This window comes from Chelonoidis abingdonii, chromosome 1 (genome assembly GCF_003597395.2).
Source record: "Chelonoidis abingdonii isolate Lonesome George chromosome 1, CheloAbing_2.0, whole genome shotgun sequence".
Taxonomy (NCBI): domain Eukaryota; kingdom Metazoa; phylum Chordata; order Testudines; family Testudinidae; genus Chelonoidis; species Chelonoidis abingdonii.
In genome coordinates this window covers 105,534,910-105,554,926 of record NC_133769.1, presented here as the reverse complement: position 1 = coordinate 105,554,926, position 20,017 = coordinate 105,534,910, and the positions used below count along the sequence as shown (strand labels likewise).

At 39.0% G+C, this 20,017-nt stretch overlaps 1 protein-coding gene across 2 annotated transcripts in view; it reads right to left on the bottom strand.

The window, feature by feature from the left end:
* The window catches only part of SLC41A2 (solute carrier family 41 member 2), a 92,621-nt gene that overhangs the window by 56,278 nt on the left and 16,326 nt on the right, over positions 1-20,017 (bottom strand). Inside the window, exons 3-5 of one of the 2 annotated variants that reach the window (XM_032762413.2) lie at positions 13,278-13,385; positions 9,650-9,721; positions 6,770-6,914 (exon numbers count right to left, since the gene is read on the bottom strand). In XM_032762413.2, coding sequence (XP_032618304.1) covers positions 6,770-6,914; positions 9,650-9,721; positions 13,278-13,385 — 325 coding nt within the window. The remainder of the gene's footprint in view (positions 1-6,769; positions 6,915-9,649; positions 9,722-13,277; positions 13,386-20,017) is intronic. The other variant, XM_032762414.2, reaches the window with a different exon arrangement.

The window sequence follows — 20,017 nt, the reverse complement described above, 5'->3', positions numbered from 1 at the left end:
TATAGCGCAGGGGTCAGCAACCTTCGACATGCGGCCAATCAGGGTAATCTGCTGATGGATCGCACAACATTTTGTTCACATTGATCATCCACAGGCACAGCTCCCTGCAGCTCCCAGTGGCTGTGGTTCGCTGTTCCCGGCCAAAGGGAGCTGCGGGAAGTGGTTGCCAGCACATCCTTGCAGCCTGCGGCGTTTCCCACAGCTCCCATTGCCTGGGAACGGCAAAATGCGGCCATTGGGAGCTGCAGGGGCCGTGTACTGAAGGTTGCCGACCCCTGGTCTAGCTGAATGAACAGTCAGATTTCATCACTCAATAAATATGCATTAGCTATTATCAGAAGCACACATTTTTTCAGAATGTCCTACCAGAAACTTGGCCACAAGTCACTAAACTGTGTAATTTTTTTAAAAAAATTCACTATTAGATGCACAGTCAATCAAAACAACATTTTACACTGAGATCAATAGTTAGTATGCTTTCTAAAAATAGCAACACTGAAATTATTTTTAAGAGTAATTTCCTATAGTATTCAATGGCTGTCAAGATTATTATTCACAGAGTTACATTAGGAATATTATTTGGTACTGAAGAGAATTTTCCCTCTTATCCTCCAGTAGACATAAGAGAGAAGAAAAGCTCTGAAGAGAATTCAAATGTGTTTATTCTATTATTTTTAACATTATTTACATATTTGTTAAATTATTTTCTTCTCTGCCTTCACCTTATTTGTATATACTATTTATTGTAGATTAGGAGTTTACTCTCAGCCCTGTTTAAGAGACAGTGCCTAACTGTGTCACGAGAAATTGTGACAGTCACAGTACTCCCTGAGCTCCTGAAGGAGCTGGAAAATTAGGGGGGAATATGCTATGTCAGCCCACTATCTGACATAGCAAACTTCCCACTCATGTCAGCCAGTACACAGGTAGGGGCATGCACAGCCATAAGTGTGTTCCGCATCCCTACTCCTGATCCCACCCTGCTTTCCATGACTGGTCTCCATGGCTGTGTATTCACTAGAAAAAGAAGTGTGTTCTTAACTTGAGGCAAAATCCTAGTGAAAACAAGACAGTTTGCACATTTTCACATGAGTAAATAAGTCAAGTTAAAGACTATGAAGCCTAGTACATGAAAGTTACAAACTGCCTTGTCTTCACTAGGAATTTGCCTCAAGTTAAGAGTATGCTTTTCTCCCCTAGTGTAGACAAGGACAATGAGTCAGCCCTGCACAGCCTCACAGGGCATAAGGCCCTCTCCAACACCCTCTTACTCCCCTATATGGCCACATTGGCAAAGTCTTATTTCACATAGCTTAAAACCAGCAGTGTTAAATGTCTAAGTCTAGGTTGGCAATCCAAATGATTGCTTCAGGTGAAGCTGAGTGGATGGCAGAGATACCTCCAAAATATGATCTTATGGGACGTTGCTCAACAAGATGTTCCATAGTTTGAAGTTTATTTCCACAGCAGGGTGGATTTGATTTAAATTAAATTGATTTAAATCATGATTTAAATCACTAGTCAGGAAGACTCAATTTAATCATACATAAAAGTGCATTCTTGTTGGTTGTTATAACCTTAACACATATTCTTCACAACTCAGAGATAGATGTAGATTTCATTTTTAGAAGGTACACACTATACATTTTTAAGTGATTTATTCTGAAAACTTTTGAGATTAGTTTTGCAGCTATATCAGAAAATGAATGATGGTTTGGTTATTCCATTTACCAAAGGTAACTGAAGCAGATATTTATGAAGTCATTGGGAGGTGAACTATCTCCAGTTCAACAGGTTAATCATTAATATTTGGAGGATTTTCTTGCCATGCTGTATTAGGAGGAGAACAATCACCAGACAGACATTTAAATTGTTTTATTTAACTAAAACAACATTATGTATTCTGGATTTTTTTCTTTAACAGCAAACACAGTATTTTAACAAAACAAGCATATGAATTTTTGAATTTAAACAGTCAAGTTTTTTAAAATCAGGTTTGTTTTTGTTAAAATTGTTTTTAACTAAAATAGTTAAATGAAATATTAAAAAAAAAATTAAAATTGACTATGTCAGCCAGGTCAACCTGAGAATCTTAAAATATTGGCTTCTGCAGCTAACTCAATCATCTTCACCTTCATTTTCCTGTTTGTTCATAATCTGGAAAAGAAAAACACGCTTTCCTGCTTTTTCAGGTCCCAAACAATTTCTCAGTTTGGAATGAATTAGTCCAAAAGAAAGAAAATAGTCTTTCTACACCGGCAGAAGAAGCTACTGCTGTTAAAAGTGAGATTATCACTTCAACAGTCTCTGAATCCAAGTGCTTAAGTGACTTCCACCAGTTCACTGGTGTGACTGTCTTTAAAACATCATCAGCACTCATATATTTATTGAACTTAGCTCTGAAGTTTATTATAGTTGACATTATGGAGGGATGATTGCTGGATGTCCATGTCATAGCCAACTCCTCTTCTTCAACAGTTAAGGTTTGACTCCTAGTATCAAGTATTGAGAATAACTGCAAGAAAGTGAGCTGAAGATAGTGCCTGTCTCATTCGTTTTTTAATGCTTGTAGTTTAATTCTGTCACTGCATATTTCTCATTTTAAGATCTCACTCAGTTCCTTCCAAATTTCAACAGCATCAGCAATAAAACAGCTATTTCCCTGCATTTTGTTCAAGGCTACAGAAATAGGCTTTAGGGTACTCAGCGTGTGTTCAACATTTCTCTTAAGCCCAATGTTGAGAACTTTCGCTGTGACAGTGCAATCTATTTTTTCATGATTTTGTTCACAAACTATCATCAGATTAGGCCAGTTCTTGATATAGTGCTCAAAACAGTCCACTATTGAGTTCCATCGCACATTTTGTGGGAGAGTTAGCTTGGTTCCTCCCACTTTTTTCAGAGCAGCTGCTGCAAAGTGGTTGTTACCAAAGTATTTTGCAATTTCAACAACATTAGTCTTTATTTCTGGAACACTGAAGTCTTTGGCTAGGAAGTGCATCAAATGAGCACTGCAAGCGTATGTTATTAGCTTGGGACTCTCTTCACTCTCTTCTAAATAATTTCTTCTCCCTGTATACGTTTGCTACATTGTCTGTGACCAAGCTGCCTACTAGACATTTGAATTTTTTTTCCACAGTTTGTTATACTGCTTACTGTTTACTGCTACTTCTTGTAAGTATTCTGTTGTGTGTCCATTTCCTGATGTATCAATTGTTTCTGTAAGGAAGACATGCCCTTCTTCTCTTGTCACACAAGCACATACAACAGAATCATTGTGGACATTGCTCCACCCATCAAGACTCAGATTAATAATTTTACCCTAAAGACCTTTTGCACACTGCTCAATTTCTCTTTCATACACTTTATCCAGCAATTTGCCCGTGACATCTGCTCTGCTGCGTGAACTGTATCCTGGTCTTAATGACTGAACCATGTTAATGAAGTGTGGGTTCTCAATCATACGGAAAGGAGAGTGTTGCACAAACAAACCGGGCAATTTTTTCATCAATCACCTCTTTTTGTAATCTGCTAATTCTTATCACAAATTTATCTATGGTTGTTTCTGGATGATGGAGATTTTCTTTTATTTTTGCTGCAGGTGATATGCTGTGGCAGATAACTCTGAAACTATAGAAAATGATGGTGATCTTGAACGTGGATAGTCTTCAGAATCCCGTATGTTGAGGATGGATTCTCCTAAACAAAATAAGTCAATGCAGTTATTTAATTATTATTACCACACTGCTCATTTAGTATTACTCATTGCATTCACTGACACTCAGTACTACTTAAAAGGTGAAATTGTAACAGGAAGATCTGCCTATTTCAGCTATTTATTTTTTATCACAACTGCATCTAAAATGATAGTACCATCAAGTAACAACTATATTTTTTGCTCAAACATGCGAATTCAAGAATAGTCCAGGAGGAAGACAGGCAGTCCTTAAGAGAGAAGTATGAAATAAAAAAGTTTACCAACCTGAAGATCCTGCATGTTCAGACATGTTCCTTTCATCATCTTCAATGCAGCTTCCTCCTGACAAGGAATACTTCTCATGATGTTGTTTCATTTGGGCAATCAGGCCTTGTATTTCTTTGTTGCACTGTTTGCATTTTGCATGCATGCCTGTCTTACCCACAGGTAGAAGAACTTCATTAAAATATTCCCAAACTGGGTCTATTTTACGGCCTGCTGCCATTATAGGTTTTCCCTTCTAGTGACAGAATGGTATGGTAGATCTCAAATCAATGAAGGCTACACTCAGAAAGACCTCAAGACTTCTGGAATATGCTGCTCAAACAATTTCATTTTTGTTTCTACTGCCTGTTCCTCCCTTCTCACATTTATCTCCAGACTTCTTCTCCTTGTCCAGATCTATTCTGCCCCAACAATCTTCTATTCATTGAACTTTTGGAAACTTTGCACTTTTAGAGAGAAGTAAGGGATTGACTCTGTGTAGAGGGACAATAGGGTTCAGGTTTGTTATTTCTCATCTCTGTATATTATTTATTTAAAAACATTTTTGCTGTTAACAAGCATGTTATCTCTGGAGACACAAATCCACAGTTTGAGAACTGCAAAACTAAGCATCTCTGATGGTATCTTCTAGACTGAGCACTGAGTCCCATTGGGTAGATGGAAAGATTAACCTAAATAATCTATACAGAAGCCCTTGGAACCCCATAAAATTGGGTCCCTAATCCACGAATTCATTTATAAAACTTTTCTTAAACATTACATGAATATATTGTCTCCTACTACAGAAATAGAATTTATAATCCCTATTCCATGATGAGATATCTTTGAGCTATCTTTAGATAGGTTTTTTCCTCAAAAAGCATTTTATCAAAAAAATCTGATTTAAATAAAAAAAATACAATTTAAATAAAAGAAATCCAATTTTTTTATTTTTTTTTAAATCATTGATTTTTATCCACCCTGTTCCACAGTCATAAGTAGGATTGTGTCTCAGTTCCCATTTATGAAGGAGGTAGGCCCATCTCCTTTGTGATATGCAGCTATGGTTCAAAGTGGACCATATTTTCTGTGGGAATGAAAAGCCACTGGGTTCTCTCTGGTTGGGTCCTTGATGAGACATTTGATTGGGATTTTGGCATCCTTCCATCTTGCTAGCAATTGAACTTCAGTCTGAATCTTTAAGCTCTTGCATTGTGAGCCAAATAAGGATTTTCTGGATTTGAGTCAAAATCTTGGTATGTTATTTAAGACTTCATATACTGGAAGATCCTTGCTCCCTTGAATATGATACAATTTTTGAAGGATTCTCACATTGCAAAAAAACATGGGGGGTGGACGTACCCCAGTACTCGTAGCCACAGTTGTGGTGTTGATTTTACTGTGCCATAATATTGTGAGTGCAGTGCTGAAAGTCAACAAGTGAAGCATGAAAGCTATTTATCCACATGGTTGAGCAGTATTCTGTGGTAGAATAAACAGGGGCCAGTGAAGAGATCCATAGGGTTTTTGCAACAGCTTCCCAGGTCATTCCTGCCTATTTCTTAATGCGATTTACACACATCTTTATTTTGTCATGAATATTTTCAGGTGCTAGATGCATGTGAGGCTTCGGTCAAATGTCACACCAAGATATTTCAGGATGGTATCGTTTATCTGCTGGCCACAGAAGTCCACATGCAGTTCCACCTTGGCCTTTTGATTATTTAGATGAAGTGCTGCCACAACAGTCTTGATGGGGTCTGGTTTTAGCCATGAATATTTTTTCCTGGTATTCAGGTCCTTATTTAGGATTTGTTCTTTGACAGATAAATCTTGTGCCTATGTAGTTAGAGCAATGTCATCAGCACAGACAAATTTCTGTGATGATGTTTGGGGAAGGTACATATTAAACAGGATCAGCGCTAAGGCTGATCACTGTAGTGGGCTACAACAGAGAGTGTGTGGTCTGCTGAACGGGTCACCCAAGAAAACATGAAATCTATGATTGATCAGAACTTCTCTGACGAACATTATTGGCACAATGCATGGGATAATTGTATTGGCTTTCAGGAAAAGGTTGTTTCTCCATACAGTGTTGTAGGTGGCATATAAGTCTAAGAAAGCTGCTCCAGTCCTGACATTTTACTGGAAACCCACCTCAGTGTGCGTTGTTAAAAGCTTAGAATCTAAAACCAACATCTTTTGGTTCACAGAGAATCACGACTGGAGTGCCACGTGATTGGATAACATATCACATCACACTATCTGTCTTCAAGCCCACTAGGATTTGGTTTTTAAAATGTTTCTTTTGCTGTGGACACAATTAGCACCATACTTTTTCAAACTTAAACATGGTTTCACTAAGAGATTCTATAAAAGGCATAAGTGCTAGGTGGGTGATTGAATATGATGTAAGGTTTTATTTAAAACTCCTTCAAATAATATGACAATCTATGGGCAAGTATAATAAAGCAGTGGGCCAGAATTGTGGTCATAATTTAAAACCAGTTTAGCAATAACAAACAGAGGAAGCAAATTTCAACACAGCTGTTTCCCCACGAATTAAAACACCTTCGAAAAAGAGATATTCAGGAAAATCTATGCCTAGGTTCTTTTTGTGATCCAATTTCATTACTGTGATTTTAATTTTTAGCATGAAAGGTGCAAAGGGCATTCAACTGCCATTTGTCTGCTTCAGACAGATTGTACTCTACTGGGATTTATATCTTAAGTAACATTGTGACACAGATGCACATTTCATATTTACTGTAAAACAGTCACTGTAGAACATTACAAATATATTTTTACCCTGTAGAAGAGATGCTATGAAGGCAGTTGCTACACTGCTAGAACACAATAGGATTGAATGATCAAGGCGATATTTGCCTTCTGGAATCCAGCCCAGTGTGACTGCTGCCACTGCTGCTAGAAAACCAACTACTGTTGCCTGGACCTAGGAGAGTAAAACAAGAGTTCCTTAATATCAGAAAACATCACCAACTTAAAATAATTGTTAGACATAAACCAATTAATACCATTCCCTGTCTCTCATGTCTCACGTTTGAGAGGCATCAGAGGAAGTACACTCAGCCACTATGGAAAGGGAGAATTTGTATAGCTCAATTGTGATCTCCCTGGATGATTAAGAAGCAGAATTTATGGAGTCTGAAGGAAGAACTGTTCGCTCTTCTTCAATAAGAAAGGCTTTAACAATGATTCAACGCATCAAATATGATGAAAGTAATAACTAGGCCTGTCAAGCAATTAAAAGAATAACATGTATTTAAATATTTTGGATGTTTTTTTTACATTTTCAAATACACCTCTATCTCGATACAACGCTGTCCTTGGGAGCCAAAAGATCTTACCAAGTTATAGGTGAAACCTGATTTGATCTGCCGGAGTGCGCAGCCCCGCCCGCCCGGAGCGCTGCTTTACTGTGTTATATCTGAATTTGTGTTACATTGGGTGGCGTTATAACGAGGTAGAAGTGTATATTGATTTCAATTACGATACAGAATACAAAAAGTGTACAGTACTCACTTTATATTATTTTTATTACAAATATTTGCACTGTAAAAAAGAAAATAGTATTTTTCAATTCACGTAATGAAATTACTGTAGTGCAATCTCTTTATCATGAAAGTTGAACTTACAAATATAGAATTATGTACAAAAAAACTGCATTCAAAAATAAAACAATGTAAAATTTTAGAGCCTACAAGTCCACTCAGTCCTACTTCTTGTTCAGCCAGTCACTCAGACAAACAAGTTTGTTTACATTTTCAGGAGATAATGCTTCCCACTTCTTGTTCACAGTATCAACTGAAAGTGAGAACAGGCATTCATATGGAACATTCATATGTTCCTTTATACCTCAACCACCATTCCAAAGGACACACATCCATGCTGATAACGGGTTCTGGTCGATAACCATCCAAAGCAGTGCAGATCGAAGCAAATTCATTTTCATCATCTGTGTCAGATTCCACCAGCAGAAGGTTGATTTTCTTTTTCGGTGGTTCTGGTGCTGTAGTTTCCACATCGGAGTGTTGCTCTTTTAAGAATTTTGAAAGCATGCTCTACATTTAGTCCCTCTCAGATTTTGGAAGGCGCTTCAGATTCTTAAACCATGGGCTGAGTGAGGTAGCTATCTTCAGAAATCTCACATTGGTAACTTCTTTGTGTTTTGTGAAATCTGCAGTGAAAATGTTCTTAAAATGAACAACATGGGCTGGTCATCATCCAAGACTGCTATAACATGAAATATACGGCAGAATGCGAGTTAGGAGACATATAATTCTCCCTCAGAGAGTTCAGTCACAAATTTAATTAATGCATTCTTTTTTTAATGAGCATCATCAGAAGGAAGCATGTCCTCTGGAACGGTGGCCAAAGCATGAAGGGGCATACGAATGTTTAGCATAACTGGCATGAAAATACTTTGCAATGGCAGATACAAAAGTGCCATGCGAATGCCTCTTCTCACTTTCAGGTACATTGTAAATAAGAAATAGGAAGCATTACCTCCCATAAATGTAAACAGACTTGTTTGTCTGAACAATTGGCTGAACAAGAAGTAGGACTGAGTGGACTTGTAGGTGCTAAAGTTTTACATTGTGCAGTTATGTAACAAAAAAGTCTACATTTGTAGGTTGCACTTATACGATAAAGAGATTGCACTACAGTACATGTACGAGGCGAAATGAAAAATACTATTTCTTTTGTTTGCCATTTTTATAGTACAAATATCTGTAATAAATAGTAATATAAAGTGAGCACTGTTAACTCTGTACACTGTGTTGTAATTGAAATCAATATATTTAAAAATGTAGAAAAACATCCAAAAATATTTAATACATTTCAGTTAGTATTCTATTGTTTAACAGTGCAATTAAAACTGCGATTAATGTTTTTAGTCATGATTAATTTTTTGGAGTTAATTGCATAAGTTAACTGCGATTAATCGATAGCCCTAGTAATAACAAAAAAAAATTGGGGGCTTCTCAGAAGCCTAAAAAGACTTAAACAAAGCTATGTCCGAAGGCAAATGAGAGACTACATCTAATACTTAAATAAATGAGTCAAAACTTGGGTATTTTATACACCTTCTTAGCACTGTATGTATTTAACTATAAAGTATAACTATGAAGCAGTTATTCAAAATCTAGTTAAGGAGCAGCTATTTTGGATTTAAAGGCAGTCATCTTCTCAAATGTTATAGTCACTTTAATACTATTTATTGTCTAACAGCCATTTCACAGTTATTTAAATATTATAACCTGTGAAAGTACAGTATAGAAAGCATTTGAGAAGTCAAGATTAAATGAACTTCCCTGGTGATGGAACTATTTTTAAATTATCCCTAGAAATAGTCTCTTTCAAAAAAAGAGATGAGATATATTTGAAAAGGCAGGATGCGAATATGTACATGGATGTTATCTGTATTATATCTTTTACTGATAAAACTGCTCTATTTCTGCTGCAAGTCTGTACTACTTTAGAAACTAACTATATACTACCATAAGAAATTAGAAATTAAAGTGAAGTAAGTTAACTCTGAACTGACTGAGTGTTGCAGTGTTGTATCCTTTGACTATTTTTCTATTGTTAGCATCAAAAATTGTACTGGGCACTTTAAGTAACTGTTCTTGTGAGAGCATGCCAAAATGAGTAAGTTGTACTTACCTGTTTTAAGGCCAAATTGCCAATTATGAGGTTCCACTTCTCAATGGGAGAATCCATTTTCCCAACATTTACCTTTCAAAATGAGAAAAGTGAATTTTACACATTTAGATTTAAATTTATGGTACTATTTATTAACTTTAAGGTTTAGTAGTAAAGTAAAGGTAAGAACATAAGAACAGCCATACTGGGTCAGACCAAAGGTCTATCTAGCCCAATATCCTGTCTTCTGACAGTGGGCAGTGCCAGGTGCCCCAGAGGGAATGAATAAAACAGGTAATCATCAAGTGATCCATTCCCTGTCACCCATTCCCAGCTTCTGGCAAACAGAGGCTAGGGACACCATTCCTGCCCATTCTGGCTAGTAGACATTGATGGTCCTATCCTCCATGAACTTATCTAGCTCTTTTTTGAACCCTGTTATATTCTTGGCCTTCACAACATGCTCTGGCAAGGAGTTCCACAGGCTGACTGTGCGTTGTGTGAAATACTTCCTTTTGTCTGTTTTAAGCCTGATGCCTATTAATTTCATTTGGGACCCCTAGTTCGTGTGTTATAAGAAGGAGTAAATAACTCTTATTTACTTTCTCCACACCAGTCATGATTTTATAGGCCTCTATCATATCCCCTCTATCATAAGATGTATATGATCATTCAGCTGTCATAGTAGAAAAAGGTTGCAGTAGTACCTATTCTTTAGATTAATACAAATCAATAACATGCCTGCATAATTTCACTGAACACAGCTGCTAATAAGATATTTATAAGACATGAACAATATTTTACTTGAAAAGTTTTTCAGGAGGATTAATGCTTAAATTCAGCTATTTTAAAAAAATTAAAAATTAGCCATATTTATATAGTGATGCAGCTGCTGTTCAGTTAAAATAGGATCTACAAAACTACCCTAAACTGATGGGGTTTGATGAACAAAAAAGTCTTGCCAATTAAGTGTTTCTCACACACTTTTTAGCCAATTGCATTGTGAATGCTACTTAATTTCCACGAACACACCCAAATACACCACCTATCAGATCAGTTGGCAGAAAAAAAAATCGTGTCGGCGTTTAATGTTTAAGGACAAAGTCAGTCTAAAATACCTCTAAGAGCTTACACTCCATGGGCCTCATAATGTAAACATTTATGCATGCAACTTCCCTTCGACACAACTACCTAAAAGAATGCAAATACATGTGCGAGTGTTTACAAAATCAGGTTCTATAACTGAGAGCAGAATTTGGCCTTCCAGTTCTGGATTTACACCAATGCAACTACATTGCTGTAAATAATTTCACAATCCAGTTCTGAGGCTGGGACTTGAGAATATCTAATATATTTCAAATGAAACTTGTTTTTTAAAAAACAACAACAACAAATCCCTTCATACAAGATCTTCCACAATGTATTTCGTATTTCTTTAATATTTATTTTTTTGGTGAGAGCAAAACTAACACAAAATGTGGAGACTCATGCAATCAGTGAACACTTTCTGAGGACATTTTAAAAGGCTTTTGAGCAAACTGGCCAGAAGGTCATGTTTTCTAGCAAAGATACTATGCTGCTTAAAATTTTTTTTGAAGTTCATTAATTTATATACATGGGATAAAATATCACTTTATAAATAAATTAATTAAAGCCCTGCTGTTTGGTTTTCCCAGTTAAATGTTTAAGCTGGGTCTTACTGCTGTTTCTTTTCTATTTCACTCTTGCTGCTTTTGGTTTAGAAGGAATGTTGCAGGTCAGAGGGAACACCCAGCTAAATTCACTGAAAGTTAATTATAAGGTACTTTATCACAACCTACAATATAAAGTAAATATGTTAGTGTTCCAAGTACACTCAATAAACGTGATAAATAATCCTATAGAGAAGTAGAGCTCTCAATTATTCTTACTGGCATTCTTAATAAACACATCTGCTAAACCAGCTGTATAATGACTTATGGGTAAAACATGAGGAGTTTCTTTAGTAGGAGGAGTCCTTAAAAACACCAAGGTTTGCCTGAGTGGACATTAACATCCTATAGCAGTTTTAATTAATATAGGTGTTTTCCATAGAATCTTCTGTTCTGATGCAGACCCCTAGCTATATTTAGTCCAGGTCTACACTTTACCAGTATGGCTGTACCGGTACACTATGCTGAAAAAGAGTTCTTAGTGTGGGAACACCTTATACTAGCAAAACTGCACCTTTACCGATACAGCTTATTTCACTTGGGGAGAGGAGGAGGAGAGTGATTTGATGGAATAAACTACACTGGCAAAACCCTAGGGGCTACTGCCAGCATAGCTATGTCATTCACAAATCACACTTCACCTACACCCGACTGACAGAGCTATGCCAGCAAAAGTTTTAGTGTAGACATGGCCTTAGATCCAGTTAGCCTGGATACTGCCAAGTGATGAAGTGGAGGTAAAATCTACTCAGATTTTAGAGAGGACTAGAAATAATATGCTTAAAAGAAGTCTCCTGTTTCAGTCTGTTTGGGGGTTTTATGTGTATTTTCAAATTATCGAGAGGTAATGGAAGGATTCCTCCACCACCTCTCAAGTCCAACATTACATGCGTAAACCAGAGAAAGTATTAAGAGCCTAAGGGTATGTCTACACAGCCAAAAAGACTCATGGCGGGGAGCCCAGATCAACTGACTCAGGCTCCTGCTGTAGGGCTAAAAATAGCAGTGCAGATGTTTGGACTTGGATTGGACTGCTATTTTTAGCCTGCAATGTGAGCCCTGAGATTCTGAGGATCTGAGACTGGCTGCTACAAGGTTTTGTTTTGTTTTGTTTTTTCTGTGTAGACATATCCTAAGTCACCTTCTTTGACTTCAAATTGAATTTTGGGTTCTCAGCACTTCTCTGAATCAGTCTCCTAAATGACTATATACTCTGCCAGCCAGAGCTTGGATTGGGTCAGTATGCAAAGGTACAACATTCAGGTACCTTTCTGAAGCTCCTATCTAGTTCTCCAGAATCTTAGCTTTCATTTTTTTATAATATCAGTCTCTAGCTGTTATGGCTGTGAAGAAAGCTTCCATAAATACAAACTGAGTGTAACCAATGCAGAGAGGACTTGGTGAGTCTATGGAAAGCCTGCAACAAATTGCTCTTAGAGGTGTGAACTGTCCCATAAATCTCAGTGAAGTGATCATTCAGATGCCCAATGATACTTTAAATGTCGACGCTGTTAACTATTTTATTCTTCACATAAGAAGAGAGAAAGAAGCATAATTTACTTTGAGTGATGTATTATTTTGGTACCACTAATGGGTGGTGTTTAGGAGATACCAACACATTTTCCCCTCCTCCCCCATGAAGCCTGTGAGAACCTACTGGCATATTCAAACTCCATCAACAGAGAACCAAAGTCAAGGATCCCAGTAGAACACAGAGCATGCATGATCATATCTGGAACACTACTCAATCTGTGAGCAGTCTCTCATTTTGGTGACTCACATGGTAGAGATTATTTTGTGGATGGAGTTTGGAAGAGTAACATACTTTTTCCTGTCCTTGCTATGGGGACCTCCTGCAACAGGTAAATAAACTAAGCCAGGTTCTATTCCAGAAAATTAATTTTGTCTTTTTATATTCCGAGACATGTGAGAAGGTGGGGGGAAAAAAGATTACTTACTGCAGTTGATAGTCTAGATGCCAAGGTCATTTCCAAATTACCTTTGAGACCAAGCAGTGCAGGAACCAAGATAAAAACTTCAGTAACATTTCTGAACACTTCCCAATGCTATTTAAAAAACAGGTAAAGAAAAAAACAGTAGTTTTAAAAAAAAAGGATCCCTTCACATTCTACAATACTGTTTTAAGGGTAGTATAGTATTCTAATCTCAACAGATTTCAGAACACCGGGGTAAAGTTTACAAAAGTATCTAAGTCCTATTTTCAAAAATGACAGGCACCTCGGCACCTAAGTCTCATGGAAAGTCAACAGCCCTTTGGAAATTTTTCCTAGATTAGTACTTGGGATAAGAGACCTCTACTAAAAACTTAGGATAAGTATTGGCAGTTCAGGTGATGATACTCTTTTCTCTGCATGAGTACAGAACCAGCTTTCTTTTATGATGTTGAGGGTTCTTTGCTACTGTTTTTTGGATGTGACACATCTGGGTTCCTCGCTACATCTTGTCATTAATGCATGCATCACATTTATTGTAGGAATAAGGGTGTAAAACTTAAGTTGGCCAAATAGTAATTCAGTTAGTGTCTGAAAGCCAATCAAGATCTTTTAATGAAAGGCACTGAGGTAATAACAACAACATAAAATAATAAAAATAAATAATAAAACAAGAAGTCAAGGTCTGTCTCCCTTTATCAGTTCTCAGTTGCCTTAATATAGTCGGGGAAAGGCAAAGGTGATTTTTCAGTGAAGTGTATCTAGTGATTACAGAAGGAGATTGGGAGCCTACATTCTATTTCTGGCTCTGCCACTGACATACTGTATGATGTTGGGAAAGTCACTTAACTCATCTGAAAAATATCAATCTCCTTTAAAGAGTGTTGTGAGGGTTGATGAATTAATGTTTGCAAAGCTTTTTGAGATCATCAAATTAAAGATATGAAGGGACATGCAAAATAAAATAAACTGAGGTTAGTTAACAATTTAAGTAACTTTACTCATGAGTGTTAAGATTTACAAATATACCCAAAGGAGATGCTAATGCAAGGGTGGGCAAACTATGGCCCAGGGGCCGCATCCGGCCCTTTGGACGTTTTAATCTGGCCCTCAAGCTCCCACTGGAGAGTGAGGTCCAAGGATTGCCCTGATCCAGGTATACTGTAGCTCTGCTAGGCTCCCAGAAACAGCAGCATGTCCCCCCTCCAGTTCTTATCCATATGGGCAGCCAGGGGCTCTGCACGCTGCCCCCACCCCAAGCACTGCCCCCGTAGCTCCTGTTGGCCAGGAACCATGGCCAATGGGAGCTGCAGGGGCGGTGCCAGTGGATCAGTAAGTGTGCCAAGCCACCTGGCTGCGCCTACACATAGGAGCTGGAGGGGGAACATGCCACTGCTTCTGGGAGCTGCTTGAGGTAAGAACTGCCTGGAGCCTATACCCCGACCACCTCCCCATCCCAGCCCCCAGCCCCAGCCCTGATTCCCCTCCTGTCCTCTGAACCCCTTGGTCCTAGCCTGGAGCACCCTCCTGCACCTCCAACCCCACCCCAGAGCCCTTTCCCCCAGCTGGAGCCCTCATCCCCCTGCACCCCAAACCCCTTCCACAGCCTGGAGCCCCCTCCCACACCCTGAACTCCTCATTTCTGGCCCCACCCCAGAGCCCACACCTCCAGCTGGAGCCCTCACTCCCTCCCGAACCCCAACCCCCAATTTCATGAGCATTCATAGTCCACCCATACAATTTCCATACCCAGATGTGGCCCTTGGGCCAAAAAGTTTGCCCACCCCTGTGCTAATAAATGTGTCCTACTTAGTCACTTTAACACGTATAATTCTCACTGACTTCAACAGGGGATACATACTCATGTCTAAAGTCACACTGCAGTTCTTAAAGTTTTTTTTTTTTAATCTGACTACTATTACTATCTGACTACTACTATTTTTCACCATTTTGTTGCCATTATATAAGCTGACACAATGCTGACAGAATAATACACTATTATGATTAAATATCTGACCCAGGAAATGTGAAAAGGTATGTATTTTTATCACAAAGATAGAGAGGTACAATTACTTCTCTGAACTTTTAGGGCAAAATACTTTTTGTGGATATAAAAGGAAGGGCCACACAAATCTCACCCTAAACGAGTAGTGGATATGTAATAAGGCCCTGAGAGCTAAGACAGCCTGTATTAAAAAAAAGAGCCACTTACTCAGAAAGGGAGTTGAACAAATAACATTCTTTACTCAGGTTACTTCTTGGCAAAACAGAGCCAGTTAAAGCATGACAGAAAAAACTCAATCATTTTATACCTTACCTATAAAAACTACCGTAAGCTCCTAAATTGATACAGCTGCCATTGATGCATTGTCCTCTCAATTATTTTAAAAATAAAAGTTGAACTGAGGTAGTTAGAACGTTCTGTCTGTCCTCTTCTTTGTGTTCATTTTTACATTCTTTTTGTATATATCTTGAGGGTTTTTTAATAGTATGTCATTTCCAGGTGCATTTTCAATAACACTGCTGGTGAGTCAAAGTTACCATTAGAAACTAATACAAGATTTAATCTATTTCTATTTAAAAAGTAGCTGCAAATTAAAGCTTGGGATAGAAGTTACTACAATAATGGATGAAAGGGATATTATCAACCTGAAATCCAGTACATTTTTTTGTAATGAGTTAAAAGTAGTATCAGGTACCATACCTGCCCTTGAGTATCACTATCAATTTTACAATCATATGTTCTTATTTAAAAAAAAAAAAAATCTCCCCCGAGTTGCTGTGTAAAAGCACAAAGCAAGAGAAATTGTGAACCTAATGAAGTAGAAAGTGCCATCAAATGCACCACATATACAACTGAAAAAAAATTATCCTCTAATCTCTGTCAACTATAGTAATCTTAGGTATGGCTCAAAACAATAAGTATAATATTCAGACTGAAGCATAATTTTCAGTTGATGACATCCTTTTAAGTCATTCAGATTCCAGCCTGACAAACACTCGAGCTGTGTGCATAATTTTATGCAAATAAGTATTCTTGGGCCTTGTCTGCACAAGGAAGTTGTACCAGTTTAACTACATTTGGTTTTCAAATCCATGTATTTTAAACCAATTCATATACTTATTTGAGCTAAATCACCATAAACCAGTTGTAAACTCATTTGTGTGTGTCCATAGAGGGCTTTGTACCAATTTAACTAAATGGATTTAAAAAAAACAATTTTAATTAAATTGAGGCTACTTTTGTGTTTAGACAACACTAATACTACATAGGTGCATGGAATTATGTACATGTTTAAATCTTTACAAGATCAGGGGTTTAATCTTAAGGAAGGCATTGTAGAAATCTGAGTTTAAAGAAAATTTAGTCTTTATTTCTGGTTTAAATTTTGCTTTGAAAATGTGTTCTCTGTCAAATTTTAAGTACCGGTACTTAAAAAATGACTTGACTGAGTTTAAACTACATATTGTAGTGACACAGTATAAGGAAGCAATAGTATTTGCATACCAGTTTTGGTTTCCTTTTACTGGTTTACAAGATGGTCGTTTTCTTTAGTGCAATTACATCCTGACTGAACGTTTGATTCTCAGATTTATTTGCTCTAATTTTTGAGACCGTGAACAACAGAGTATCCTTTTGTTTGTCATTGTGTGCACTTTCTGGATTCTCAAATAATACTTACTTTTAAATACAAATAAACCTATATTTTTCCCTTGGAGGTAAGGAATTCAGTGGATTCATATCTGTTAAAACAGATTTCTGTGAACTCTAATTGCAAAGAGAAGGAATTGGTTAAGTTTTTATTTATACAGAATTTCTGAAACTCTATCACTAAACAACTCGACAGAAAATAAAACAAAATAGGCCTCAAGGAAGAAGGAAAAGGCAAGGCACTGAGCTAGTTCTTTCTTAGGTTTTAGCTTCCAGTGAATTTTTTCAAACATTTCTGTACAAAGAAACACTGTATAAACAGTTAGCTGTGAATCACATGACTATAATTCCACTGAAGTGCTGCTGATGACATCTTCAACTCAAATGCAAAACTAAGGGTGTGGCTACACTTGCAGCCATATAGCGCTGCCGCGGGAGCGCTCCCACGGCAGCGCTTTGAAGTGCAAGTGTGGTCGCAGCGCCAGCACTGGGAAAGAGCTCTCCCAGCGCTGCAGGTACTCCACCTCCCCATGGGGATTAGTTTACAGTGCTGGGGCAGTGTTTACACTGGTGCTTTGCAGCGCTGTAACTTGCTGCGCTTAGAGGGTTGTTTTTTCACACCCCTGAGCAAGAAAGTTGCAGCGCTGTAAAGTGCCAGTGTAGCCAAGACCAAAGATTCAAGCCTTACAACCTTCATCTATTTCAGTAATCATCAGTTACAAGAATACTTCAGATTAGGAGCCTGAAGCTATGTGGAAATTCAGCTTTCAAAACTGAGACGGTCTATTTTATCTTAGTTTGAACACACATCTTCAGTTGGGGCTCTTTCCTCAAACTGGTGGGATCCAGCCCTGGTGAATCCTGACATAATTCCATCACAGGGCAGAGTACTAGAGATGTCATCTTCAGCCCTGTCTATACTATTAAAGTTAGTGTGCAGTTTTGATAGAGGCACACAATAACAGATTACTTAAGAACTGTACACTCACCTCCATATACTGCAAATACTCTAAAGCAGTAGTTCTCAACTTCTCCAGACTACTGTACCCTGTTCAGGAGTCTGATTTGTTTTGCGCACCCCAAGTTTCACCTCACTTAAAAACTACATGCTTACAAAATCAGACAACAATACACAAGTGTCATAGCCACTATTACTAAAGCTGCGAGTCTCTCACAAAGGTCACAGAAGTCACGGATTCCGTGACTTTCTGGGACCTCCGTGACTTCTACAGCAGCCAGGGGGGCTGGCCCAGGGGCTGCCTGAGCAGCTCAGGAAAACCCTGGGCCAGTTGCACCAGCCACTGCTGGGGCAGTCTCGGGCCATCGCGCCCTGCTCCCCCAGCAGCAGCAGGAGTTTGTGTGTGGGAGGAGGCTCAGGGCTGGAGCAGGGGTTGGGGCGCGGGAGAGGGGGAGGGCTCCGGTCAGCATTGACCTCAGGGGGCACACTGGAAATGGCGACATGTCCCTTGGCTCCTAGGTGGAGGTATGGCCAAGCGGCTCTGAGTGCTGCCACTGGCCACAGGCGCCGCCCCTGCAATTCCCATTGGCCACAGTTCCTGGGCAATGAGAGTTGTGAAGCTGGCCTTGGGGTGATGGTAGCATGCAGAGCCTCCCAGCCACACCTCTGCCTAGGAGCCAAGAGACATGTCATCGCTTACAGGGAGCTGCACAGAGCCAGGTAGGGAGCCTGCCTGCCCCACCAAATCCCATCCCCAGCAGCAGCAGGGTTCCCAGGCCATGCACCGCACCCTCTCTACCCCAGCAGCTGCAGCGGTCTCGGGCTACCCCCTGACTCCCACTCCTCCCCAGACCTGCAACGCCCATGGGCCACTCCCTCCCCCAGAGCACCCATGGCACCCCCAGGCCGCCCTTCCCCCAGAGCACCCGTGGTGCCCCCGGGCCACCTCCTCCCCCAGAGCACCCAAGATTTAGTCAGGTATACAGAACAAATCATGGACAAGTCATGGTCCATGAATTTTTGTTTACTGCCCATGATCTTGTCCATGACTTTTACTAAAAATACCCATGCCTAAAACGTAGCCTTAACTATTACTGAAAACTGCTTACTTCCTCATTTTGGCAGTATGAAATTCTAGTTTGCACTGACTTTGCTAGTGCTTTTGGTGTAGCCTGTTGTAAAATTTGCCAAATATTTAGATGAGTTGATGTACCCCCTGGAAGACCTCTATGCACCCCCAGGGGTACGCGTACCCATGGTTGAGAAACCATTGCTCTAAAGAGCCCTGGAAGGAACTCTGTATCATTCCATATGTTATCTTTATAGATTGTATGAAATGAAGCAGGGCTTTAATACTCACTTCTACATACCATATATATCCTCACAGATCATATGCCACATACATTTGCACAGGATCTGGTTGGCGGGAGGGATAGCTCAGTGGTTTGAGCACTGGCCTGCTAAACCCAAAGTTGTGAGTTCAATCCTTGAGGGGGCCATTTAAGGATCTGGGGCAAAAGTCTGCCTGGAGATTGGCCCTGGTTTGAGCAGGGGGTTGGACTAGATGACCTCCTGAGGTCCCTTCCAACTCTGATATTGATGTGGGTCATACAAGAAAGCTAGGTAAAGTGAGAAATTTCTGCTCAACTTTGCTACCATGCTACATACAGAGCCTATGGGAACACTAAGCATTCAAACACTGAATGAGAACTTCCACTCAGCTAAACATGCATCAATACCAAGAGAATTTTGAACCAATGCCCATGTGGACAATCACACTCTAGACACTCTTAACGGGAGAACAGGAAGTCTGAACCGCAAAGAATACACAATTGAATCACCTAGTTGTATAGAATGTTATTGTGTATATGTCAAGTAATGTCTTTTATGAAAGTTTATGATGTTCTGAACTTGGTGATCATGATGAGATATGTATACATTCTGTGCTTATGACTTTTATGTATACAAAAACTCTGCTCATAATCCATGCTGCAATATTCAGCTAACCCTTGCTTCCACTCTGCCGCACACCAGCATTCACAAACAACCCTCAGCCTTCAAGACTGTCCCTCCCTTTTGGATGAAGACTTTTGTTTGAAGCCTCCTTTTAAAAATGACTTTCTCCTTTGTTTTTTT